Genomic DNA, 27,299 nt, shown 5'->3' with positions numbered 1-27,299 from the left:
TTCAGTCCCCATGCAGCACCTTGTCTGAGCTGAGCTGACACTCAGAGACGGGTTCAGGTTCAGTCCCCCATGCAGCACCTTGTCTGAGCTGAGCTGACACTCAGAGACGGGTTCAGGTTCAGACCCCAATGCAGCACCTTGTCTGAGCTGAGCTGACACTCAGAGACGGGTTCAGGTTCAGTCCCCATGCAGCACCTTGTCTGAGCTGAGCTGACACTCAGAGACGGGTTCAGGTTCAGTCCCCCATGCAGCACCTTGTCTGAGCTGAGCTGACACTCAGAGACGGGTTCAGGTTCAGTCCCCATGCAGCACCTTGTCTGAGCTGAGCTGACACTCAGAGACGGGTTCAGGTTCAGTCCCCCATGCAGCACCTTGTCTGAGCTGAGCTGACACTCAGAGACGGGTTCAGGTTCAGACCCCAATGCAGCACCTTGTCTGAGCTGAGCTGACACTCAGAGACGGGTTCAGGTTCAGTCCCCATGCAGCACCTTGTCTGAGCTGAGCTGACACTCAGAGACGGGTTCAGGTTCAGTCCCCCATGCAGCACCTTGTCTGAGCTGAGCTGACACTCAGAGACGGGTTCAGGTTCAGACCCCCATGCAGCACCTTGTCTGAGCTGAGCTGACACTCAGAGACGGGTTCAGGTTCAGTCCCCCATGCAGCACCTTGTCTGAGCTGAGCTGACACTCAGAGACGGGTTCAGGTTCAGACCCCCATGCAGCACCTTGTCTGAGCTGAGCTGACACTCAGAGACGGGTTCAGGTTCAGTCCCCCATGCAGCACCTTGTCTGAGCTGAGCTGACACTCAGAGACGGGTTCAGGTTCAGACCCCCATGCAGCACCTTGTCTGAGCTGAGCTGACACTCAGAGACGGGTTCAGGTTCAGTCCCCCATGCAGCACCTTGTCTGAGCTGATATCAGAAACTGGTTAGTCCATATTCTTCTATCCAGTTACGTAGAAACATTATTATTACCATAGCAGACTAGCCTCCCGGGGCTCGTACCACACCAAGACTAATCATGTAAATCTTTCTGTTCCGTATTTGTAAAGCGATCCTGTCCCATCTGTTGAACAAGGCTAGATGAAACCTAGGCCGAGCACATTTCACAAGGCTCATATGTCTTGTTTTAAAAACACTGGTTTAAGGGTTAAAAAGGGTTCAAACATCAGATATTCACATTTCAACTTTGTCTAGTTAATCCTGTCTGCTAGTATGCATGTCTGCTCAGAAAGTCTAAAAGTTAAGTTAGGGAAGTCTAGAATATGTTTCATTTTGGTTTGTTGATCTGGCAACGGGACAGAAAGGGTAACCAAGACAACCAGTTATCCATGTAAACCACAGCTCTCTGCACGTCTCACATGTACAACTCATTATGCTGAAGGGGCTCTGCAGGGACACTGAGCGGGAGACAGAGAGGTGTGTTCGTGCGGAGGAGGAAGAGAGAGTAAACTAGGTTAAACTCCTGGCTGGTAGTTTGACTCCTGGCCCCTCTCCAGAGGGAGTATGTTTTAATGGTTCTGCTACGTGCCGTGCGGCGTGTGCTGCAGTGTGGGGGGAGGCTGTTCCATCCACTAGTCAGTGAATACTCCACCCAGATAGAGAATAACGGCGTGTGGGGGAGGCTGTTCCATCCACTAGTCGGTGAATACTCCACCCCAGATAGAGAATAACGGCGTGTGCTGCAGTGTGGGGGAGGCTGTTCCATCCACTAGTCAGTGAATACTCCACCCAGATAGAGAATAACGGCGTGTGGGGGAGGCTGTTCCATCCACTAGTCAGTGAATACTCCACCCAGATAGAGAATAACGGCGTGTGGGGGAGGCTGTTCCATCCACTAGTCAGTGAATACTCCACCCAGATAGAGAATAACGGCGTGTGGGGGAGGCTGTTCCATCCACTAGTCAGTGAATACTCCACCCCAGATAGAGAATAACGGCGTGTGGGGGAGGCTGTTCCATCCACTAGTCAGTGAATACTCCACCCAGATAGAGAATAACGGCGTGGGGGGAGGCTGTTCCATCCACTATTCAGTGAATACTCCACCCAGATAGAGAATAACGGCGTGTGGGGGAGGCTGTTCCATCCACTAGTCAGTGAATACTCCACCCCAGATAGAGAATAACGGCGTGTGGGGGAGGCTGTTCCATCCACTAGTCAGTGAATACTCCACCCAGATAGAGAATAACGGCGTGTGCTGCAGTGTGGGGGAGGCTGTTCCATCCACTAGTCAGTGAATACTCCACCCCAGATAGAGAATAACGGCGTGTGGGGGAGGCTGTTCCATCCACTAGTCAGTGAATACTCCACCCAGATAGAGAATAACGGCGTGTGGGGGAGGCTGTTCCATCCACTAGTCAGTGAATACTCCACCCAGATAGAGAATAACGGCGTGTGCTGCAGTGTGGGGGAGGCTGTTCCATCCACTAGTCAGTGAATACTCCACCCCAGATAGAGAATAACGGCGTGTGGGGGAGGCTGTTCCATCCACTAGTCAGTGAATACTCCACCCAGATAGAGAATAACGGCGTGTGCTGCAGTGTGGGGGAGGCTGTTCCATCCACTAGTCAGTGAATACTCCACCCCAGATAGAGAATAACGGCGTGTGGGGGAGGCTGTTCCATCCACTAGTCAGTGAATACTCCACCCAGATAGAGAATAACGGCGTGTGGGGGAGGCTGTTCCATCCACTAGTCAGTGAATACTCCACCCAGATAGAGAATAACGGCGTGTGGGGGAGGCTGTTCCATCCACTAGTCAGTGAATACTCCACCCAGATAGAGAATAACGGCGTGTGGGGGAGGCTGTTCCATCCAATAGTCAGTGAATACTCCACCCCAGATAGAGAATAACGGCGTGTGGGGGAGGCTGTTTCATCCACTAGTCGGTGAATACTCCACCCAGATAGAGAATAACGGCGTGTGCTGCAGTGTGGGGGAGGCTGTTCCATCCACTAGTCAGTGAATACTCCACCCCAGATAGAGAATAACGGCGTGTGGGGGAGGCTGTTCCATCCACTAGTCAGTGAATACTCCACCCAGATAGAGAATAACGGCGTGTGCTGCAGTGTGGGGGAGGCTGTTCCATCCACTAGTCAGTGAATACTCCACCCAGATAGAGAATAACGGCGTGTGCTGCAGTGTGGGGGAGGCTGTTCCATCCACTAGTCAGTGAATACTCCACCCCAGATAGAGAATAACGGCGTGTGGGGGAGGCTGTTCCATCCACTAGTCGGTGAATACTCCACCCCAGATAGAGAATAACGGCGTGGGGGGAGGCTGTTCCATCCACTAGTCGGTGAATACTCCACCCCAGATAGAGAATAACGGCGTGTGGGGGAGGCTGTTCCATCCACTAGTCGGTGAATACTCCACCCCAGATAGAGAATAACAGCGTGTGCTGCAGTGTGGGGGAGGCTGTTCCATCCACTAGTCAGTGAATACTCCACCCAGATAGAGAATAACGGCGTGTGGGGGAGGCTGTTCCATCCACTAGTCAGTGAATACTCCACCCAGATAGAGAATAACGGCGTGTGGGGGAGGCTGTCCCATCCACTAGTCAGTGAATACTCCACCCCAGATAGAGAATAACGGCATGTGCTGCAGTGTGGGGGGAGGCTGTTCCATCCACTATTCAGTGAATACTCCACCCAGATAGAGAATAACGGCGTGTGGGGGAGGCTGTTCCATCCACTAGTCAGTGAATACTCTACCCAGATAGAGAATAACGGCGTGTGGGGGAGGCTGTTCCATCCACTAGTCGGTGAATACTCCACCCAGATAGAGAATAACGGCGTGTGGGGGAGGCTGTTCCATCCACTAGTCAGTGAATACTCCACCCAGATAGAGAATAACGGCGTGTGGGGGAGGCTGTTCCATCCACTAGTCAGTGAATACTCCACCCAGATAGAGAATAACGGCGTGGGGGGGAGGCTGTTCCATCCACTAGTCGGTGAATACTCCACCCCAGATAGAGAATAACGGCGTGTGGGGGAGGCTGTTCCATCCACTAGTCGGTGAATACTCCACCCAGATAGAGAATAACGGCGTGTGGGGGAGGCTGTTCCATCCACTAGTCAGTGAATACTCCACCCAGATAGAGAATAACGGCGTGTGCTGCAGTGTGGGGGAGGCTGTTCCATCCACTAGTCGGTGAATACTCCACCCAGATAGAGAATAACGGCGTGTGGGGGAGGCTGTTCCATCCACTAGTCAGTGAATACTCCACCCCAGATAGAGAATAACGGCGTGTGGGGGAGGCTGTTCCATCCACTAGTCAGTGAATACTCCACCCCAAATAGAGAATAACGACGTGTGCTGCAGTGTGGGGGGAGGCTGTTCCATCCACTAGTCAGTGAATACTCCACCCAGATAGAGAATAACGGCGTGTGGGGGAGGCTGTTCCATCCACTAGTCAGTGAATACTCCACCCAGATAGAGAATAACGGCGTGTGGAGGAGGCTGTTCCATCCACTAGTCAGTGAATACTCCACCCAGATAGAGAATAACTTCCACTGAAATAGCCGTGGATGTATTTGGGCGATTTCGTGGAAAGGTCAACCTGAGCATCCACAAATAAAGTGCGTAATTTCCAAATGAAACCATGTTCATAATGATGCTTAAGGTTTAGGATTTCTTTTTTTTTTTTTTTTTGTTTCTGTAAGAAGTTGTATGAATTTTGACCATTGCAGAGTAGAATGCAAAGTCTCAAAGGCTTTAAAGTCAATCATATTTCATTTATTTTAGAAAGGGCTCACAAAGCTTGTTTTTCCATTCACCCCCCAGTATTAGTTCTGAAGAGTAGATGATCATGAAACAATAGACCAATAGACAGTCTGGTAAAGATAAGGGACAGGCCGTAATGTTTTTTAGGAAAAGTTTTTGTAAAACATGGACCTTACATTGGATTGTCTTGAAACTTTCTCTGTAACGTTTATATGGTCTATAATCGGTTTCTCTCTTTTCATTGTCAGTATCCTTTTTCAGCGTTATGATATCCATAACGGTTGTCGGTGTGATGGAAATTGATGTATCATATCTTAGCTTCAGAATCACCGTCTGTGCTAGTTCTTAAATGTATTCTTTAGACTTTTGCCGAAGTTTGTTTATCTTGAAAATCATGTGTTCTAGCTAATATTTTCTTCTAAAATACTCAGTGGACAGTTTATTGGGTACAGTGCATTCAGAAAGTATTCAGACCCCTTGACTTTTTCCACATTTTATGTTACAGCCTTATTCTAAAATTGATTAAATCGTTTTTTCCCCGTCATCAATCTACACTTAATACCCCATAATGACAAAGCAAAATTATTAAAAATAGAAAAATGAAATATGACATTTACATAAGTATTCAGACACTTGTTGAAGCACCTTTGGCAGTGATTACAGCCTCGAGTCTTCTTGGGTATGATGCTACAAGCTTGGCACACCTGTATTTGGGTAGTTTCTCCCATTCTTCTCTGCAGATCCTGTCAAGCTTTGTCAGGTTGGATGGGGAACATCGCTACACAGCTATTTTCAGGTCTCTCCAGAGATGTTCGATCGGGTTCAAGTCTGGGCTCTGGCTGGGCCACTCAAGGACATTCAGAGACTTGTCCCGAAGCCACTCCTGTGTTGTCTTGGCTGTGATTAGGGTCGTTGTCCTGTTGGAAGGTGAACCTTCGCCCCAGTCTGAGGTCCTGAGCGCTCTGGAGCAGGTTTTCATCAAGGATCTCTCTGTACTTTGCTCCGTTCATCTTTCCCTCGATCCTGACTAGTCTCCCAGTCCCTGCCGCTGAAAAACATTTCCTCAGCATGATGCTGCCACCACCATACTTCACTGTAAGGATGGTGCCACGTTTCCTCCAGACGTGACGCTTGGCATTCAGGCCAAAGAGTTCAATCTTGGTTTCATCAGACCAGAGAATCTTGTTTCTCATGGTCTGAGAGAATTTAGGTGCCTTTTGGCAAACTCCAAGCGGGCTGTCATGTGCCTTTTTACTGAAGAGTGGCTTCCTTTTGGCCACTCTACCATAAAGGCCTGATTGGTGGAGTGCTGCAGAGATGGTTGTCCTTCTGGAAGGTTCTCCCATCTCCACAGAGGAACTCTGGAGCTCTTTCAGAGTGACCATCGGGTTCTTGGTCACCTCCCTGACCAAGGCCCTTCTCCCCCGATTGCTCAGTTTAGCCGGGTGGCCAGCTCTAGGAAGAGTCTTGTTGGTTCCAAACTTCGTCCATTTAAGAATGATGGAAGACACTGTGTTATTGGGGACCTTCAATGCTGCAGAATTGTTTTGGTACCCTTCCCCAGATCTGTGCCTCGACACAATCCTGTCTCGGAGCTCTACGGACAATTCCTTCGACCTCATGGCTTGGATTTTGCTCTGACATGCACTGTCAACTGTTAGACCTTATATAGACAGGTGTGTTCCTTTCCAAATCATGTCCAATCAATTTAATTTACCACATGTGGACTCTAATCAAGTTGTAGAAACATCAAGGATGATCAATGGAAACAGGATGCACCTGAGCTCAATTTTGAGTCTAATAACAAATGGTCTGAATACTATTTCTGTTTTATGTTTAGTACATTTGCAAAAAATTGTAAAAACCTGTTTTTGCTTGGTCATTATGGGGTATTGTGTGTAGATTGAGAGTTGTATTTATTTAATAAATTTTAGAATAAGGCTGTAACGAGGAAAAAGTCAAGGGGTCTGAATACTTTCCCGAAGGCACTACATCACCTGAGGGACACTCACACGTACACATGGATGTTGTATTGTAAATATGTGATAGTAGAGTAGTGGCCTGAGGGAACACACTGAATGTGTTGTATAAGGTGTTATGTAATGTCATGTAGTATTTTAAACTGTATATAACTCATAATGTCATGTAGTATTTTAAACTGTATATAACTCATAATTCAAAAGGCACTCACACATCTGAGCTATCTTAGTTGCAGTTGCCTGGTAACAGTTGAATAACATGAGAAAAAGAAGAAGCTGCACACTGCTCTCGATGGTATCACTGCTCTCGATGGTATCACTGCTCTCGATGGTATCACTGTTCTTTATTAAGCTTTACTCAAAAGCTCTGACGAAGGCCTGGAGGCCGATATGTAAAGCTGAATAAAGAGCAGTGATACCATCGAGAGCAGTGATACCATCGAGAGCTGTGTGTGGGTTTCTTCTTTTTTCCTGTATATAACTGCCTTAATGTTGCTGGACCCCAGGAAGAGTAGCTGCTGCCTTGGCAGGAACTAATGGGGATCGATAATAAACCCCAGGAAGAGTAGCTGCTGCCTTGGCAGGAACTAATGGGGATCCATAATAAACCCCAGGAAGAGTAGCTGCTGCCTTGGCAGGAACTAATGGGGATCCATAATAAACCCCAGGAAGAGTAGCTGCTGCCTTGGCAGGAACTAATGGGGATCCATAATAAACCCCAGGTATGAATGGGTGTCCGAGCTGTGTGCCAGTAGTTCAAACAGACAGCTCGGTGCATTCAACATGTCAATACCTCTCACAAATACAAGTAGTGATGAAGTCAATCTCTCCTCCACTTTGAGCCAGGAGAGATTGACATGCATATTATTGTTAGCTCTCTGTGTACATCCAAGGGCCAGCCGTGCTGCCCTGTTTTGAGCCAATTGCAATTTTCCTAAGTTCCTCTTTGTGGCACCTGACCTGATTAAAACTAGGGCCTGTAGGACCTGCCTTGTTGATAATGCTGTTAAGAAGGCAGAGCAGCGCTTTATTATGGACAGACTTCTCCCCATCTTAGCTACTGTTGTATCAATATGTTTTGACCATGACAGTTTACAATCCAGGGTTACTCCAAGCAGTTTATTCACAACAACTTCCTCAATTTCCACATTATTCATTACAAGATTTAGTTGAGGTTTAGGGTTTAGTGAAGGATTTGTCCCAAATACAATGCTTTTAGTTTTTGAAATATTTAGGACTATCTTATTCCTTGCCACCTGTTCTGAAAGTAACTGCAGCTCTTTGTTAAGTGTTGCAGTCATTTCAGTCGCTGTAGTAGCTGACGCGTATACAGTGCCTTGCCAAAGTATTCACCCCCCTTGGTGTTTTTCCTATTTTGTTGCATTAAAACCTGTAATGTAAATAGATTTTTATATTTGGATTTCATGTAATGGACATACACAAAATAGTCCAAATTGGTGAAGTGAAATTTTAAAAATAACTTGTTAAAAAATTTAAAAAAAAATAAATAACAGAAAAGTGGTGCGTGCATTATGTAGTGGGTGATTTGGACGGAGTCAGGCAGGAGGTGGTACAGTGGTACGCAGCAAATGTATAAAGCTCCACCGCGCTATCGTCACCTCCACAATAAACAATCACACACAAAGACAAGGGGCAGAGGGAATACTTATACAGGTAATGATGAGGGGAAATGAACTAGGTGTGTGTAAAAACAAGACAAAACAAATGGAATGATGAGATGGCCGGTGACGACGAACGCCGAAGCCTGCCCGAACAAGGAGAGGAGGCAGCTTCAGAGGAAGTTGTGACAGTAACCCCCCCCCCCCCCGACACACGGCCAGGATGGCGACGGTGGAAATCCCGCAACAGGGAGGGATCGAGGACATCCCTCACCGGGACCCAGCACCGCTCCTTCGGACCGTACCCCTCCCACTCCACGAGGTACTAAAGGCCCCCCACCCGACGCCTCGAATCCAGAATGGAACGGACAGAGTACGCCGGGGCCCCCGCACCTCAGACTCCTGGAGCAGACCAGCCACCACTGGCCTGAGGAGAGACATGTGAAACGAAGTGTTAATACGGTAATCAGGAGGGAGTAGTAACCTATACATAACCTCATTTACTCTCCTCAGGACTTTGAACGGTCCCACCAACCACAGGCTCAGCTTCTGGCAGGGCAGGTGGAGGGGCAGGTGGAGGGTCGAGAGCCAGACCCGATCACCCGGTACAAAGACCGGGGGCCTCACTGCGGTGACGGTCAGCGTTGGCCTTCTGGCGATGTACGGTGTGCTGGAGGTGGACGTGGGCAGTGTTCCATGGCTCCTCCGCGCGCCAAAACCAGTCGTCCACCGCAGGAGCTTCGGTCTGGCTCTGATGCCACGGTGCCAGGACCGGCTGAAACCCTAAAACACATTGAAATGGAGACAGGTTAATGGAGGAGTGGCGGAGAGAGTTCTGAGCATATTCGGCCCATGGCAAGAACACTGACCTCTCCCCCGGCCGGTCCTGGCAGTAGGACCGCAGGAACCTACCCACATCCTGATTCACCCGTTCCACCTGCCCATTGGGGCTCCCGAGTGGCGCAGCGGACTAAGGCACTGCATCTCAGTGCTTGAGGCGTCACTACAGACCACCTGGTTCGATTCCAGGCTGTATCACAACCGGCCGTGATTGGGAGTCCCATAGGGCGGCGCACAATTGGCTCAGCGTCGTCCGGGTTTGGCCAGTGTAGGCCGTCATTGTAAATAAGAATTTGTTCTTAACTAACTTGCCTAGTTAAATAAAGGTAAAATAAATAAATAAAAATTAGATTCGGGGTGAAACCCAGAGGTCAGGCTAACCGAGACCCCCAGACGTTCCATGAATGCCTTCCAGACCCTGGATGTAAACTGGGGACCCCGGTCAGACACTATGTCCTCTGGCACCCCGTAGTGCCGGAAGACGTGAGTAAACAGGGCTTCTGCAGTTTGCAGGGCCGTGGGGAGACCGGGCAGAGGAAGGAGGTGGCAGGCTTTAGAAAAGCAGGAGGGGAAGATCGGTTAGGAATGTTGTGGAACTGGGAAGGGATGTAACTTACCCGCTGGAAGGTGCCTAGGTGCCTTACCCTGAGAGAGGGGAAGATCGGTTAGGAATGTTGTGGAACTGGGAAGGGATGTAACTTACCCGCTGGAAGGTGCCTAGGTGCCTTACCCTGAGAGAGGGGAAGATCGGTTAGGGATGTTGTGGAACTGGGAAGGGATGTAACTTACCCGCTGGAAGGTGCCTAGGTGCCTTCCTCTGGGCGCTCACCGAGCGTCCTTAGCCAAGGTAGGCCACCAGTACTTCCTGGTCAGGCAGCGCACTGTACGGCCGATGCCTGGGTGATCAGAGGAGGGGGACGTGTGTGCCCAATAGATAAGACAATCATGGACAATAGACGGCACGTACCGCAGCCCAGCTGGGTACCTGTGCGTAACGCCCACTCTATGTCCACCGCCCACATTACCGGCGCCACAATGCAGGGCCTCTCCTCTGTATCGTACAGCCGTGACAGGGCATCTGCCTTCACGTTCTTTGTGCCTGGTATGTAGGACAGCGTGAAATCAAACTGGGTGACGAACAAGGCCCACCTGGCCTGGCGAGGGTTCAGCCTCCTCGCTGCCCGGATATACTCCAGGTTACGGTTGTCAGTCCAGACAAGGAAAGGTTGTTTCGCCCCCTCGAGCCAGTGCCTACACGCAGTCAGGGCTCTGACAACAGCCAACAGCTCCCGATCACCAACGTCATAGTTCTGCTCCACCGGGCTGAGCATCTTATAGAAGAAGGCACAGGGGCGGAGCTTGGGTGGTGTGCCCGAGCGTTGGCATAGGACAGCGCCTACCCCTACCTCGGACGCATCCACCTCCACTACGAACGGCAATGATGGATCGGGATGGGCCAGTACCGGGGCTGAGGTGTACAGAGCCCTCAGGTTAAAAGCCCTGTCAGCCTCAGCAGTGCACCCTTCAAAAGAGAGGTGATGGGAGCTGCGACCTTGCCAAAGCCCTGGATAAACCTCCGATAGTAATTGGCAAAGCCAATAAAGTGCTGCTCCTCCTTTACCGTGGTTGGAGTCTGCCAATTACTCACGGCTGAAATGCAGTCTCCCTCCATCTCCACACCTGAGGTGGTAATGCGGTATCCGAGGAAGGAGACGGACTGTTAAAAGAACAGACACTTTTCTGCCTTGGCATATAGGTCATGTTCCAACAGTCGGCCCAGCACTCTGCGAACCAGGGACACATGCTCGGTGCGCGTAGCGGAGTACACCAGAATGTCATCGATGTAGACCACCACACCGCGACCAAGCATGTCCTGAAACACCTCGTTCACAAAGGACTGGAAGACTGATGGAGCATTCATCAAACCGTAGGGCATCACCAGGTATTCATAATGCCCCGTGGTTGTGCTGAATGCTGTCTTCCACTCATCCCCCTCCCGGACACGCACCAGGTTGTACGCACTCCGGAGATCTAATTTCATGAAGAAGCGCGCCCCATGCATTGATTCGTTAACAGAGGAGATGAGGGGTAGAGGTTAACTATAGTGAATAGTGAATGGTAGTTTCATTAAGTGCACAGTAATCAATGCAAGGGCGCAGACCTCCGTCTTTCTTCTTCACGAAAAAGAAACTCGAGGAGGCGGGCGAAGTGGAGGGATGTATGAGCCCCTAGCGCAGGGACTCGGAGACGTATTTCTCCATAGCCTCTGTTTCAGCCTGACAGCCTGTTTCACAGCGTCTAACTGGAGGTTTATCCCCCACCTGATTGGGGTGGTAATTTGGTCACCTGCGTTTTGGAAAACGCTTGCACCAAGTCGAGGTATTTGGGGGGAATGCGCACAGTGGAGGTAGTGTCTGGACCTTCCACCGTGGTTGCACCAACGGAAACAGCTAGACACCTACCCTGACACTCTCGCGACCACCCCGTGAGAACCCTCTGCGGCCATGAAAAGGTGGGGTCGTGTAGTGCGAGCCAGGGAAGACCCAACACAACAGGGAAATCAGGGGACTCAATAATATAAAAGGTGATTTGCTCTCTATGGGTCTCCTGCGTAATCATCGTGACTGGTGCTGTAACCTCCCTAACAAAACCTGACCCTAATGGTCGACTGTCAAGTGCTTTGATGGGCAATGGAATGGATAGGGGAACCAATGTAATACATAGACTATTAGCTAAAGACCTGTCCATAAAGTTCCCAGCTGTGCCTGAATCGACCAGCGCCTTAAACTGGGGAACTACCGTGTAATCAGGGAAGTTGACGTGTATGGTGAAGTGCACAGCAGAGGGTTCTGAACGAGTGTGGGTTTGCGCTACCTGGGGCGATGCGAGAGTGACCTGCATGCCGCCTCCAGACCCAGAGGAACTCTGACGACAGCGTGCAGCAGAATGTCCTCTCTTGCCACAAGAGTGACACTGAATGCCGAATAAATTGTTTATTCGGCAAATACAGCGGTACGCAGAAATGCCTAAAACACTACAGTGCGGTATAACGGCGCACTGGAGAAAACAAAGCACACGGGTGAATATCCCAGCGATACAAATATATAACGATCCACCGCGCTATCGTCACCTCCACAATAAATAATCACACACAAAGACAAGGGGGGCAGAGGGAACACTTATACAGGTACTGATGAGGGGAATATGAACCAGGTGTGTGAAAAAACAAGACAAAACAAATGGAATGATGAGATGAGGAGCGGCAGTGGCTAGAAGGCCGGTGACGACGAACGCCGAAGCCTGCCCGAACAAGGAGAGGAGGAAGCTTTGGAGGAAGTCGTGACTGCATATGTATTCACCACCTTTGCTATGAAGCCCCTAAATAAGATCAGGTGCAACCAATTACCTTCAGAAGTCACATAATTAGTTAAATAAAGTCCACCTGTGTGCAATCTAAGTGTCACATGATCTGTCACATGATCTCAGTGTATATATACACCTGTTCTGAGAGGCCCCAGTGTCTGCAACACCACTAAGCAAGGGGCACCACCAAGCAAGCGGCGCCATGAAGACCAAGGAACTATCCAAACAGGGGTGGGACAAAGTTGTGGAGAAGTACAGATCAGGTTTGGGTTCTGAAAAAATATCTGAAAATTTGAACATCCCACGGAGCACCATTAAATCCATTATTAAAAAATGGAAAGAATATGGCACGACAACAAACCTGCCAAGAGAGGGCCGCTGTCACGATCGTTAACGGATGAGAAGGACCAAGGCGCAGCGTGATATGTATTCATATTTATTTCCGTACTGAACACACGACAAAACAACAAACGAAACGTGAAGTCCAAGGTAGACAAAATAACATACCTCACACGGAACAAGATCCCACAACTAACAGGTGCCAAAAGGCTGCCTATGTATGGTCCCCAATCAGAGACAACGAGCTACAGCTGCCTCTGATTGGGAACCACCCCGGCCAACATAGATCTACACAATCTAGATCTTAAACATAGAAAATCCAACATAGCAAACACACAACACAGAAAATACACACCCTGACTCAACCAATACGAGTCCCTTGAGTCAGGGCATGACAGTACCCCCCCCCCCTGGACCTGACGACGGTGGATCGAACTGCTCTGGCTCCGGAGTGGAGCCGCTGACCGGAGCTGGATCAGGCACCGGTGGAGCGGACTGCTCTGGCTCCGGAGTGGAGCCGCTGACCGGAGCTGGACTTGACCCCGGTGGAGCGGATTGCTCTGGCTCCGGAGTGGAGCAGCTGACCGGACCTGAACTGGGCACCGGTGGAGCGGACTGCTCTGGCTCCGGAGTGGAGCAGCTGACCGGTGCCGAACCAGGCACGGGCCGTGCCGGACTGGGAACACACACCACTGGCTTAGTGCGGGGAGCAGGAACGGGTCGGGCCGTACTGGGAACACGCACCACTGTCTTAGTGCGGGGATCAGGAACGGGCCGGACCGGACTGGCGACACGCACCACTTGCTTGGTGCGAGGAGCGGAACTGGGTTCCCTTATAAACCCCCGCTCCTTCTGCTGCCTAACCAGCTCCTCTCGCCGTGCCTCTACACTCTCCTTCTCCCTTATCGCCTCCTGTAGCTCCTCCCTCTGACCAAATAACTCCTGCTCCCTCTGGACCAATAGCCCCCGTAACCTGGTGGCCTCCTCTCCTAACCTGCAGATTCGCCACGTCGCTGCCTCCTGCTGCCTCGTCGTCCACACCTTGTGCCCCCCCAAAAAAAATTCTTGGGGTTGCCTCTCGGGTCTCCGTCGTCGGTACTGTTGCCGCCGTTTCTCCTCTCCTACTCTCATCCTCATTCATCGCCCTCCGGTAACGGACGGCCTCTTCCTCCGAAATTCTCCCCCAACCGAGGAGGACATCAACTAATGTAACCTCCCGTTGAATTCCCGGCGTTTGCTCCTGAACCCGCTGCTTGGTCCTAGGTTGGTGGGATCTTCTGTCACGATCGTTAACGGATGAGACGGACCAAGGCGCAGCGTGATATGTATTCATATTTATTTCCGTACTGAACACACGACAAAACAACAAACGAAACGTGAAGTCCAAGGTAGACAAAATAACATACCTAACACGGAACAAGATCCCACAACTAACAGGTGCCAAAAGGCTGCCTAAGTATGGTCCCCAATCAGAGACAACAAGCTACAGCTGCCTCTGATTGGGAACCACCCCGGCCAACATAGATCTACACACTCTATATCTTAAACATAGAAAATCCAACATAGCAAACACACAACACAGAAAATACACACCCTGACTCAACCAATACGAGTCCCTTGAGTCAGGGCGTGACAGCCGCCCACCAAAACTCACGGACCAGGCAAGGAGGGCATTAATCAGAAAGGCAACAAAGAGACCAAAGATAACCCTGAAGGAGCTGCAAAGCTCCACTTTGGAGATTGGAGTATCTGTCCATAGGACCACTTTAAGCCGTACACTCCACAGAGCTGGGCTTTACGGAAGAGTGGCCAGAAAAAAGCCATTGCTTAAAGAAAAAAAGAATGTGGGAGACTCCCCAAACATATGGAAGAAGGTACTCTGGTCAGATGAGACTAAAATTGAGCTTTTTGGCCATCAAGGAAAACGCTATGTCTGGTGCAAACCCAACACCTAACATCACCCCGAGAACACCATCCCCACAGTGAAGCATGGTGGTGCAGTATCATGCTGTGGGGATGTTTCTAATCGGCAGGGACTGGGAAACTGGTCAGAATTTAAGGAATGATGGACGGCACTAAATACAGGGACATTTTTGAGGGAAACCTGTTTCAGTCTTCTAGAGATTTGAGACTGGGACGGAGGTTCACCTTCCAGCAGGACAATGACCCTAAGCATACTGCTAAAGCAACACTTGAGTGGTTTAAGGGGAAACATTTAAATGTCTTGGAATGGCTTAGTCAAAGCCCAGACCTCAATCCAATTGAGAATCTGTGGTATGACTTAAAGATTGCTGTACACCAGCGGAACCCATCCAAGTTGAAGGAGCTGGAGCAGTTTTGCCATGAAGAATGGGCAAATATCCCAGTGGCTAGATGTGCCAAGCTTATAGAGACATACCCCAAGAGACTTGCAGCTGTAATTGCTGCAAAATGTGGCTCTACAAAGTATTGACTTTGGGGGGGGGGGGGGGGTGAATAGTTATGCACACTCAAGTTTTCTGTTTTTTTGTGTTATTTCTTGTTTGTTTCACACCAAAAAATATTTTGCATCTTCAAAGTGGTAGGCATGTTGTGTAAATCAAATGATACAAACCCCCCAAAATCAATTTAATTCCAGGTTGTAAGGCAACAAAATAGGAAAAATGCCAAGGGGGGTGAATACTTTCGCAAGCCACTGTAGGTGAGGCAGGTGAACCTGTAGCCGTATTACTTCAACAGTATTTAACACGGTGACTGGCCTTGTATACTATTCAGGCTACCTGTAATTATGCAATCCTAAAGTACTATGACTTCTGCTGACATTTTTAAAACATTCCAAATTACAACAAATGTGTTATGATAGAGTTTGATCAAGAAATCTTTCAGATTTGAATGTCTATTTTAGACTGTAACATCAATAACGGAGGGTGTAACATCCATAGCGGTTGTTTGTGGGGGTCTCCTTCCTAGGTCTAATCATGAGATTTAGTTAATTGATCACATTCTTAGGAGAGTCAGGACTAATCTTCTCCTCCTAGGCTAATCATGAGAGTTAGTCTATTTAATGTTGTTATGAGTAGTTCTGTTATCACGTATACTTAGGAGAGTCAGGACTAATCTTTTCCTCTGTTTCTGTTCTGTTGTCTAGGCGATGGTGGCATGTTACCCAGGCAACGGGACCGGATACGTACGCCACGTGGACAACCCGAACGGAGACGGGCGATGTGTCACCTGTATATACTACCTAAATAAAGACTGGGACGCCAAGGTATATTACTAATATTACTGTCTACAGTTATCTACTATTACTGAACCATGTAGCACAGAGACTGGGATACCAAGGTATGAAATATTACTGTCTACAGTTAATCCTGAAATTAACCCTCTAGCAAAGAGGGTGGACAGGATCCTTTGGGTTTTGACCAAGTAGGGAATAGGGTGTGTTGTTGCTTTAGTCTCTGGATCTCTAGTCTGTAGTCTGTGCTGTTTCTGGATCTCTAGTCTGTAGTCTCTGCTGTTTCTGGATCTCTAGTTTGTAGTCTGTGGTGTTTCTGGATCTCTAGTTTGTAGTCTGTGGTGTTTCTGGATCTCTAGTTTGTAGTATGTGGTGTCTCTGGATCTCTAGTTTGTAGTCTGTGGTGTTTCTGGATCTCTAGTTTGTAGTCTGTGGTGTTTCTGGATCTCTAGTTTGCAGTCTATGGTGTTTCTGGATCTCTAGTTTGTAGTCTGTGGTGTTTCTGGATCTCTAGTTTGTAGTCTGTGGTGTTTCTGGATCTCTAGTTTAGTCTGTGGTGTTTCTGGATCTCTAGTTTGTAGTCTGTGGTGTTTCTGGATCTCTAGTTTGTAGTCTGGTGTCTCTGGTGTTTCTGGATCTCTAGTTTGTAGTCTGTGGTGTTTCTGGATCTTTAGTTTGTAGTCTGTGGTGTTTCTGGATCTCTAGTTTGTAGTCTGTGGTGTTTCTGGATCTCTAGTTTGTAGTCTGTGGTGTTTCTGGATCTCTAGTTTGTAGTCTGTGGTGTTTATGGATCTCTAGTTTGTAGTCTGTGGTGTTTCTGGATCGCTAGTTTAGTCTGTGGTGTTTCTGGATCTCTAGTTTAGTATGTGGTGTTTCTGGATCTCTAGTTTGTAGTCTGTGGTGTTTCTGGATCTCTAGTTTGTAGTCTGTGGTGTTTCTGGATCTCTAGTTTGTAGTCTGTGGTGTTTCTGGATCTCTAGTTTAGTATGTGGTGTTTCTGGATCTCTAGTTTGTAGTCTGTGGTGTGTTTGGTGTTTCTGGATCTCTAGTTTAGTCTGTGGTGTTTCTGGATCGCTAGTTTAGTCTGTGGTGTTTCTGGATCTCTAGTTTAGTATGTGGTGTTTCTGGATTTCTAGTTTGTAGTCTGTGGTGTTTCTGGATCTCTAGTTTGTAGTCTGTGGTGTTTCTGGATTTCTAGTTTGTAGTCTGTGGTGTTTCTGGATCTCTAGTTTGTAGTCTGTGGTGTTTCTGGATCTCTAGTTTGTAGTCTGTGGTGTTTCTGGATCTTTAGTTTGTAGTCTGTGGTGTTTCTGGATCTCTAGTTTGTAGTCTGTGGTGTTTCTGGATCTTTAGTTTGTAGTCTGTGGTGTTTCTGGATATTTAGTTTGCAGTCTGTGGTGTTTCTGGATCTTTAGTTTGTAGTCTGTGGTGTTTCTGGATCTCTAGTTTGTAGTCTGTGGTGTTTCTGGATCTTTAGTTTGTAGTCAGTGGTGTTTCTGGATCTCTAGTGTGTAGTCTGTGGTGTTTCTGGATCTCTAGTTTGTAGTCTGTGGTGTTTCTGGATCTCTAGTTTGTAGTATGTGGTGTCTCTGGATCTCTAGTTTGTAGTCTGTGGTGTTTCTGGATCTCTAGTTTGTAGTCTGTGGTGTTTCTGGATCTCTAGTTTGTAGTCTGTGGTGTTTCTGGATCTCTAGTTTGTAGTCTGTGGTGTTTCTGGATCTCTAGTTTGTAGTCTGTGGTGTTTCTGGATCTCTAGTTTGTAGTCTGTGGTGTTTCTGGATCTCTAGTTTGTAGTCTGTGGTGTTTCTGGATCTCTAGTTTGTAGTCTGTGGTGTTTCTGGATCTCTAGTTTAGTCTGTGGTGTTTCTGGATCTCTAGTTTGTAGTCTGTGGTGTTTCTGGATCTCTAGTTTGTAGTCTGGTGTCTCTGGTGTTTCTGGATCTCTAGTTTGTAGTCTGTGGTGTTTCTGGATCTTTAGTTTGTAGTCTGTGGTGTTTCTGGATCTCTAGTTTGTAGTCTGTGGTGTTTCTGGATCTCTAGTTAGTAGTCTGTGGTGTTTCTGGATCTCTAGTTTGTAGTCTGTGGTGTTTATGGATCTCTAGTTTGTAGTCTGTGTTGTCTCTGGTGTTTCTTGAACTCTAGTTTGTAGTATGTGGTGTGTTTGGTGTTTCTGGATCTCTAGTTTAGTCTGTGGTGTTTCTGGATCGCTAGTTTAGTCTGTGGTGTTTCTGGATCTCTAGTTTAGTATTTGGTGTTTCTGGATCTCTAGTTTGTAGTCTGTGGTGTTTCTGGATCTTTAGTTTGTAGTCAGTGGTGTTTTTGGATCTCTAGTGTGTAGTCTGTGGTGTTTCTGGATCTCTAGTTTGTAGTATGTGGTGTCTCTGGATCTCTAGTTTGTAGTCTGTGGTGTTTCTGGATCTCTAGTTTGTAGTCTGTGGTGTTTCTGGATCTATAGTTTGTAGTCTGTGGTGTTTCTGGATCTCTAGTTTGTAGTATGTGGTGTCTCTGGATCTCTAGTTTGTAGTCTGTGGTGTTTCTGGATCTCTAGTTTGTAGTCTGTGGTGTTTCTGGATCTCTAGTTTGTAGTCTGTGGTGTTTCTGGATCTCTAGTTTGTAGTCTGTGGTGTCTCTGGATCTCTTAGTTGTAGTCTGTGGTGTCTCTGGATCTCCAGTTTGTAGTCTGTGGTGTCTCTGGTGTTTCTGGATCTTTAGTTTGTAGTCTGTGGTGTTTCTGGATCTCTAGTTTGTAGTCTGTGGTGTTTCTGGATTTCTAGTTTGTAGTCTGTGGTGTTTCTGGATCTCCAGTTTGTAGTCTGTGGTGTCTCTGGTGTTTCTGGATCTCTAGTTTGTAGTCTGTGGTGTCTCTGGTGTTTCTGGATCTCCAGTTTGTAGTCTGTGGTGTTTCTGGATCTCTAGTTTGTAGTCTCTGCTGTTTCTGGATCTCTAGTTTGTAGTCTCTGCTGTTTCTGGAACTCTAGTTTGTAGTCTGTGGTGTTTCTGGATCTCTAGTTTGTAGTCTGTGGTGTTTCTGGATCTCTAGTTTGTAGTCTGTGGTGTCTCTGGATCTCTTAGTTGTAGTCTGTGGTGTCTCTGGATCTCCAGTTTGTAGTCTGTGGTGTCTCTGGTGTTTCTGGATCTTTAGTTTGTAGTCTGTGGTGTTTCTGGATCTCTAGTTTGTAGTCTGTGGTGTTTCTGGATTTCTAGTTTGTAGTCTGTGGTGTTTCTGGATCTCCAGTTTGTAGTCTGTGGTGTCTCTGGTGTTTCTGGATCTCTAGTTTGTAGTCTGTGGTGTCTCTGGTGTTTCTGGATCTCCAGTTTGTAGTCTGTGGTGTTTCTGGATCTCTAGTTTGTAGTCTCTGCTGTTTCTGGATCTCTAGTTTGTAGTCTCTGCTGTTTCTGGATCTCTAGTTTGTAGTCTCTGCTGTTTCTGGATCTCTAGTTTGTAGTCTGTGGTGTTTCTGGATCTCTAGTCTGTGGTGTTTCTGGATCTTTAGTTTGTAGTCTGTGGTGTTTCTGGATCTCTAGTTTGTAGTCTGTGGTGTTTCTGGTGTCTGTGGATCTCTAGTTTGTAGTCAGTGGTGTTTCTGGATCTCTAGTTTGTAGTCTGTGGTGTTTATGGATCTCTAGTTTGTAGTCTGTGTTGTCTCTGGTGTTTCTTGAACTCTAGTTTGTAGTATGTGGTGTGTTTGGTGTTTCTGGATCTCTAGTTTAGTCTGTGGTGTTTCTGGATTTCTAGTTTGTAGTCTGTGGTGTTTCTGGATCTCTAGTTTGTAGTCTGTGGTGTTTCTGGATCTCTAGTTTGTAGTCTGTGGTGTTTCTGGATCTTTAGTTTGTAGTCTGTGGTGTTTCTGGATCTCTAGTTTGTAGTCTGTGGTGTTTCTGGATCTTTAGTTTGTAGTCTGTGGTGTTTCTGGATCTCTAGTTTGTAGTCTGTGGTGTTTCTGGATCTTTAGTTTGTAGTCTGTGGTGTTTCTGGATCTCTAGTTTGTAGTCTGTGGTGTTTCTGGATCTTTAGTTTGTAGTCAGTGGTGTTTCTGGATCTCTAGTGTGTAGTCTGTGGTGTTTCTGGATCTCTAGTTTGTAGTCTGTGGTGTTTCTGGATCTCTAGTTTGTAGTATGTGGTGTCTCTGGATCTCTAGTTTGTAGTCTGTGGTGTCTCTGGATCTCTAGTTTGTAGTCTGTGGTGTTTCTGGATCTCTAGTTTGTAGTCTGTGGTGTTTCTGGATCTCTAGTTTGTAGTATGTGGTGTCTCTGGATCTCTAGTTTGTAGTCTGTGGTGTTTCTGGATCTCTAGTCTGTAGTCTGTGGTGTTTCTGGATCTCTAGTTTGTAGTCTGTGGTGTTTCTGGATCTCTAGTTTGTAGTCTGTGGTGTCTCTGGATCTCTTAGTTGTAGTCTGTGGTGTCTCTGGATCTCCAGTTTGTAGTCTGTGGTGTCTCTGGTGTTTCTGGATCTTTAGTTTGTAGTCTGTGGTGTTTCTGGATCTCTAGTTTGTAGTCTGATGTGTTTCTGGATCTCTAGTTTGTAGTCTGTGGTGTTTCTGGATCTCTAGTTTGTAGTCTGTGGTGTTTCTGGATCTCTAGTTTGTAGTCTGTGGTGTTTCTGGATCTCTAGTTATTAGTCTTTGGTGTTTCTGGATCTCTAGTTTGTAGTCTGTGGTGTTTCTGGATCTTTAGTTTGAAGTCTGTGGTGTTTCTGGATCTCTAGTTTGTATTCTGTGGTGTCTCTGGTGTTTCTGGATCTCTAGTTTGTAGTATGTGGTGTCTCTGGTGTTTCTGGATCTCCAGTTTGTAGTCTGTGGTGTTTCTGGATCTCTAGTTTGTAGTCTGTGGTGTTTCTGGATCTCTAGTTTGTAGTCTCTGCTGTTTCTGGATCTCTAGTTTGTAGTCTGGTGTTTCTGGATCTCTAGTTTGTAGTCTGTGGTGTTTCTGGATCTCTAGTTTGTAGTCTGTGGTGTTTCTGGATCTCTAGTTTGTAGTCTGTGGTGTTTCTGGATCTCTAGTTTGTAGTCTGTGGTGTTTCTGGATCTCTAGTTTGTAGTCTGTGGTGTCTCTGGATCTCTTAGTTGTAGTCTGTGGTGTCTCTGGATCTCCAGTTTGTAGTCTGTGGTGTCTCTGGTGTTTCTGGATCTTTAGTTTGTAGTCTGTGGTGTTTCTGGATCTCTAGTTTGTAGTCTGATGTGTTTCTGGATCTCTAGTTTGTAGTCTGTGGTGTTTCTGGATCTCTAGTTTGTAGTCTGTGGTGTTTCTGGATCTCTAGTTTGTAGTCTGTGGTGTTTCTGGATCTCTAGTTATTAGTCTGTGGTGTTTCTGGATCTCTAGTTTGTAGTCTGTGGTGTTTCTGGATCTTTAGTTTGAAGTCTGTGGTGTTTCTGGATCTCTAGTTTGTATTCTGTGGTGTCTCTGGTGTTTCTGGATCTCTAGTTTGTAGTATGTGGTGTCACTGGTGTTTCTGGATCTCCAGTTTGTAGTCTGTGGTGTTTCTGGATCTCTAGTTTGTAGTCTGTGGTGTTTCTGGATCTCTAGTTTGTAGTCTCTGCTGTTTCTGGATCTCTAGTTTGTAGTCTGTGGTGTTTCTGGATCTCTAGTTTGTAGTCTGTGGTGTTTCTGGATCTCTAGTTTGTAGTCTGTGGTGTTTCTGGATCTCTAGTTAGCAGTCTATGGTGTTTCTGGATCTCTAGTTTGTAGTCTGTGGTGTTTCTGGATCTCTAGTTTGTAGTCTGTGGTGTTTCTGGATCTCTAGTTTAGTCTGTGGTGTTTCTGGATCTCTAGTTTGTAGTCTGTGGTGTTTCTGGATCTCTAGTTTGTAGTCTGTGGTGTTTCTGGATCTCTAGTTTAGTCTGTGGTGTTTCTGGATCTCTAGTTTGTAGTCTGGTGTTTCTGGATCTCTAGTTTGTAGTCTGGTGTCTCTGGTGTTTCTGGATCTCTAGTTTGTAGTCTGTGGTGTTTCTGGATCTTTAGTTTGTAGTCTGTGGTGTTTCTGGATCTCTAGTTTGTAGTCTGTGGTGTTTCTGGATCTCTAGTTTGTAGTCTGTGGTGTTTCTGGATCTCTAGTTTGTAGTCTGTGGTGTTTCTGGATCTCTAGTTTGTAGTCTGTGGTGTTTCTGGATCTCTAGTTTAGTATGTGGTGTTTCTGGATCTCTAGTTTGTAGTCTGTGGTGTTTCTGGATCTCTAGTTTGTAGTCTGTGGTGTTTCTGGATCTCTAGTTTAGTCTGTGGTGTTTCTGGATCTCTAGTTTGTAGTCTGTGGTGTTTCTGGATCTCTAGTTTGTAGTCTGGTGTCTCTGGTGTTTCTGGATCTCTAGTTTGTAGTCTGTGGTGTTTCTGGATCTTTAGTTTGTAGTCTGTGGTGTTTCTGGATCTCTAGTTTGTAGTCTGTGGTGTTTCTGGATCTCTAGTTTGTAGTCTGTGGTGTTTCTGGATCTCTAGTTTGTAGTCTGTGGTGTTTCTGGATCTCTAGTTTGTAGTCTGTGGTGTTTCTGGATCTCTAGTTTAGTATGTGGTGTTTCTGGATCTCTAGTTTGTAGTCTGTGGTGTTTCTGGATCTCTAGTTTGTAGTCTGTGGTGTTTCTGGATCTCTAGTTTAGTATGTGGTGTTTCTGGATCTCTAGTTTGTAGTCTGTGGTGTGTTTGGTGTTTCTGGATCTCTAGTTTAGTCTGTGGTGTTTCTGGATCGCTAGTTTAGTCTGTGGTGTTTCTGGATCTCTAGTTTAGTATGTGGTGTTTCTGGATCTCTAGTTTGTAGTCTGTGGTGTTTCTGGGTCTCTAGTTTGTAGTCTGTGGTGTTTCTGGATCTCTAGTTTGTAGTCTGTGGTGTTTCTGGATCTTTAGTTTGTAGTCTGTGGTGTTTCTGGATCTCTAGTTTGTAGTCTGTGGTGTTTCTGGATCTCTAGTTTGTAGTCTGTGGTGTTTCTTGAACTCTAGTTTGTAGTATGTGGTGTGTTTGGTGTTTCTGGATCTCTAGTTTAGTCTGTGGTGTTTCTGGATCGCTAGTTTAGTCTGTGGGGTTTCTGGATCTCTAGTTTAGTATGTGGTGTTTCTGGATCTCTAGTTTGTAGTCTGTGGTGTTTCTGGATCTCTAGTTTGTAGTCTGTGGTGTTTCTGGATCTTTAGTTTGTAGTCTGTGGTGTTTATGGATCTTTAGTTTGCAGTCTGTGGTGTTTCTGGATGTTTAGTTTGTAGTCTGTGGTGTTTCTGGATCTCTAGTGTGTAGTCTGTGGTGTTTCTGGATCTCTAGTTTGTAGTCTGTGGTGTTTCTGGATCTCTAGTTTGTAGTATGTGGTGTCTCTGGATCTCTAGTTTGTAGTCTGTGGTGTTTATGGATCTCTAGTTTGTAGTCTGTGTTGTCTCTGGTGTTTCTTGAACTCTAGTTTGTAGTATGTGGTGTGTTTGGTGTTTCTGGATCTCTAGTTTAGTCTGTGGTGTTTCTGGATCGCTAGTTTAGTCTGTGGTGTTTCTGGATCTCTAGTTTAGTATTTGGTGTTTCTGGATCTCTAGTTTGTAGTCTGTGGTGTTTCTGGATCTCTAGTTTGTAGTCTGTGGTGTTTCTGGATTTCTAGTTTGTAGTCTGTGGTGTTTCTGGATCTCTAGTTTGTAGTCTGTGGTGTTTCTGGATCTCTAGTTTGTAGTCTGTGGTGTTTCTGGATCTTTAGTTTGTAGTCTGTGGTGTTTCTGGATCTCTAGTTTGTAGTCTGTGGTGTTTCTGGATCTTTAGTTTGTAGTCTGTGGTGTTTCTGGATCTTTAGTTTGCAGTCTGTGGTGTTTCTGGATCTTTAGTTTGTAGTCTGTGGTGTTTCTGGATCTCTAGTTTGTAGTCTGTGGTGTTTCTGGATCTTTAGTTTGTAGTCAGTGGTGTTTCTGGATCTCTAGTGTGTAGTCTGTGGTGTTTCTGGATCTCTAGTTTGTAGTCTGTGGTGTTTCTGGATCTCTTAGTTGTAGTCTGTGGTGTCTCTGGATCTCCAGTTTGTAGTCTGTGGTGTCTCTGGTGTTTCTGGATCTTTAGTTTGTAGTCTGGTGTTTCTGGATCTCTAGTTTGTAGTCTGTGGTGTTTCTGGATCTCTAGTTTGTAGTCTGTGGTGTCTCTGGATCTCTAGTTTGTAGTCTGTGGTGTTTCTGGATCGCTAGTTTGTAGTCTGTGGTGTTTCTGGATCTCTAGTTTAGTCTGTGGTGTTTCTGGATCTCTAGTTTGTAGTCTGTGGTGTTTCTGGATCTCTAGTTTGTAATCTGGTGTCTCTGGTGTTTCTGGATCTCTAGTTTGTAGTCTGTGGTGTTTCTGGATCTTTAGTTTGTAGTCTGTGGTGTTTCTGGATCTCTAGTTTGTAGTCTGTGGTGTTTCTGGATCTCTAGTTTGTAGTCTGTGGTGTTTCTGGATCTCTAGTTTGTAGTCTGTGGTGTTTCTGGTTCTCTAGTTTGTAGTATGTGGTGTCTCTGGATCTCTAGTTTGTAGTCTGTGGTGTTTCTGGATCTCTAGTTTGTAGTCTGTGGTGTTTCTGGATCTCTAGTTTAGTATGTGGTGTTTCTGGATCTCTAGTTTGTAGTCTGTGGTGTTTCTGGATCTCTAGTTTGTAGTCTGTGGTGTTTCTGGATCTCTAGTTTGTAGTCTGTGGTGTTTCTGGATCTCTAGTTTGTAGTCTGTGGTGTTTCTGGATCTCTAGTTTGTAGTCTGTGGTGTTTCTGGATCTTTAGTTTGTAGTCTGTGGTGTTTCTGGATCTCTAGTTTGTAGTCTGTGGTGTTTCTGGATCTTTAGTTTGTAGTCTGTGGTGTTTCTGGATCTTTAGTTTGCAGTCTGTGGTGTTTCTGGATCTTTAGTTTGTAGTCTGTGGTGTTTCTGGATCTCTAGTTTGTAGTCTGTGGTGTTTCTGGATCTTTAGTTTGTAGTCAGTGGTGTTTCTGGATCTCTAGTGTGTAGTCTGTGGTGTTTCTGGATCTCTAGTTTGTAGTCTGTGGTGTTTCTGGATCTCTTAGTTGTAGTCTGTGGTGTCTCTGGATCTCCAGTTTGTAGTCTGTGGTGTCTCTGGTGTTTCTGGATCTTTAGTTTGTAGTCTGGTGTTTCTGGATCTCTAGTTTGTAGTCTGTGGTGTTTCTGGATCTCTAGTTTGTAGTCTGTGGTGTCTCTGGATCTCTAGTTTGTAGTCTGTGGTGTTTCTGGATCGCTAGTTTGTAGTCTGTGGTGTTTCTGGATCTCTAGTTTAGTCTGTGGTGTTTCTGGATCTCTAGTTTGTAGTCTGTGGTGTTTCTGGATCTCTAGTTTGTAATCTGGTGTCTCTGGTGTTTCTGGATCTCTAGTTTGTAGTCTGTGGTGTTTCTGGATCTTTAGTTTGTAGTCTGTGGTGTTTCTGGATCTCTAGTTTGTAGTCTGTGGTGTTTCTGGATCTCTAGTTTGTAGTCTGTGGTGTTTCTGGATCTCTAGTTTGTAGTCTGTGGTGTTTCTGGTTCTCTAGTTTGTAGTATGTGGTGTCTCTGGATCTCTAGTTTGTAGTCTGTGGTGTTTCTGGATCTCTAGTTTGTAGTCTGTGGTGTTTCTGGATCTCTAGTTTAGTATGTGGTGTTTCTGGATCTCTAGTTTGTAGTCTGTGGTGTTTCTGGATCTCTAGTTTGTAGTCTGTGGTGTTTCTGGATCTCTAGTTTAGTATGTGGTGTTTCTGGATCTCTAGTTTGTAGTCTGTGGTGTGTTTGGTGTTTCTGGATCTCTAGTTTAGTCTGTGGTGTTTCTGGATCGCTAGTTTAGTCTGTGGTGTTTCTGGATCTCTAGTTTAGTATGTGGTGTTTCTGGATCTCTAGTTTGTAGTCTGTGGTGTTTCTGGATCTCTAGTTTGTAGTCTGAGGTGTTTCTGGATCTTTAGTTTGTAGTCTGTGGTGTTTCTGGATCTCTAGTTTGTAGTCTGTGGTGTTTCTGGATCTCTAGTTTGTAGTCTGTGTTGTCTCTGGTGTTTCTTGAACTCTAGTTTGTAGTATGTGGTGTGTTTGGTGTTTCTGGATCTCTAGTTTAGTCTGTGGTGTTTCTGGATCGCTAGTTTAGTCTGTGGTGTTTCTGGATCTCTAGTTTAGTATGTGGTGTTTCTGGATCTCTAGTTTGTAGTCTGTGGTGTTTCTGGATCTCTAGTTTGTAGTCTGTGGTGTTTCTGGATCTCTAGTTTGTAGTCTGTGGTGTTTCTGGATCTCTAGTTTGTAGTCTGTGGTGTTTCTGGATCTCTAGTTTAGTCTGTGGTGTTTCTGGATCTCTAGTTTGTAGTCTGTGGTGTTTCTGGATCTCTAGTTTGTAATCTGGTGTCTCTGGTGTTTCTGGATCTCTAGTTTGTAGTCTGTGGTGTTTCTGGATCTTTAGTTTGTAGTCTGTGGTGTTTCTGGATCTCTAGTTTGTAGTCTGTGGTGTTTCTGGATCTCTAGTTTGTAGTCTGTGGTGTTTCTGGATCTCTAGTTTGTAGTCTGTGGTGTTTCTGGTTCTCTAGTTTGTAGTCTGTGGTGTTTCTGGATCTCTAGTTTGTAGTCTGTGGTGTTTCTGGATCTCTAGTTTGTAGTCTGTGGTGTTTCTGGATCTCTAGTTTAGTCTGTGGTGTTTCTGGATCTCTAGTTTGTAGTCTGTGGTGTTTCTGGATCTCTAGTTTAGTCTGTGGTGTTTCTGGATCTCTAGTTTGTAGTCTGTGGTGTTTCTGGATCTCTAGTTTGTAGTCTGGTGTCTCTGGTGTTTCTGGATCTCTAGTTTAGTCTGTGGTGTTTCTGGATCTCTAGTTTGTAGTCTGTGGTGTTTCTGGATCTCTAGTTTGTAGTCTGGTGTCTCTGGTGTTTCTGGATCTCTAGTTTGTAGTCTGTGGTGTTTCTGGATCTTTAGTTTGTAGTCTGTGGTGTTTCTGGATCTCTAGTTTGTAGTCTGTGGTGTTTCTGGATCTTTAGTTTGTAGTCAGTGGTGTTTCTGGATCTCTAGTGTGTAGTCTGTGGTGTTTCTGGATCTCTAGTTTGTAGTCTGTGGTGTTTCTGGATCTCTAGTTTGTAGTATGTGGTGTCTCTGGATCTCTAGTTTGTAGTCTGTGGTGTCTCTGGATCTCTAGTTTGTAGTCTGTGGTGTTTCTGGATCTCTAGTTTGTAGTCTGTGGTGTTTCTGGATCTCTAGTTTGTAGTATGTGGTGTCTCTGGATCTCTAGTTTGTAGTCTGTGGTGTTTCTGGATCTCTAGTTTGTAGTCTGTGGTGTTTCTGGATCTCTAGTTTGTAGTCTGTGGTGTTTCTGG

The 27,299-nt window shown here is 46.3% G+C and overlaps 1 protein-coding gene across 1 annotated transcript in view; it reads left to right on the top strand.

Moving 5' to 3' along the window:
* The window catches only part of LOC311134488 (egl nine homolog 1-like), a gene marked incomplete at its 3' end in the record, with an annotated part of 49,747 nt that extends 33,625 nt beyond the window's left edge, over window positions 1–16,122 (top strand). Inside the window, exon 2 of the mRNA XM_084168180.1 lies at window positions 15,991–16,122. Coding sequence (XP_084024306.1) covers window positions 15,991–16,122 — 132 coding nt within the window. The remainder of the gene's footprint in view (window positions 1–15,990) is intronic.
* Window positions 16,123–27,299: the final 11,177 nt, after the last annotated feature.

Source organism: Coregonus lavaretus, assembly GCF_964263955.1.
Source record: "Coregonus lavaretus genome assembly, chromosome: 1".
Classification (NCBI taxonomy): Eukaryota; Metazoa; Chordata; class Actinopteri; order Salmoniformes; family Salmonidae; genus Coregonus; species Coregonus lavaretus.
This window is presented reverse-complemented; position numbering and strand designations above follow the sequence as displayed.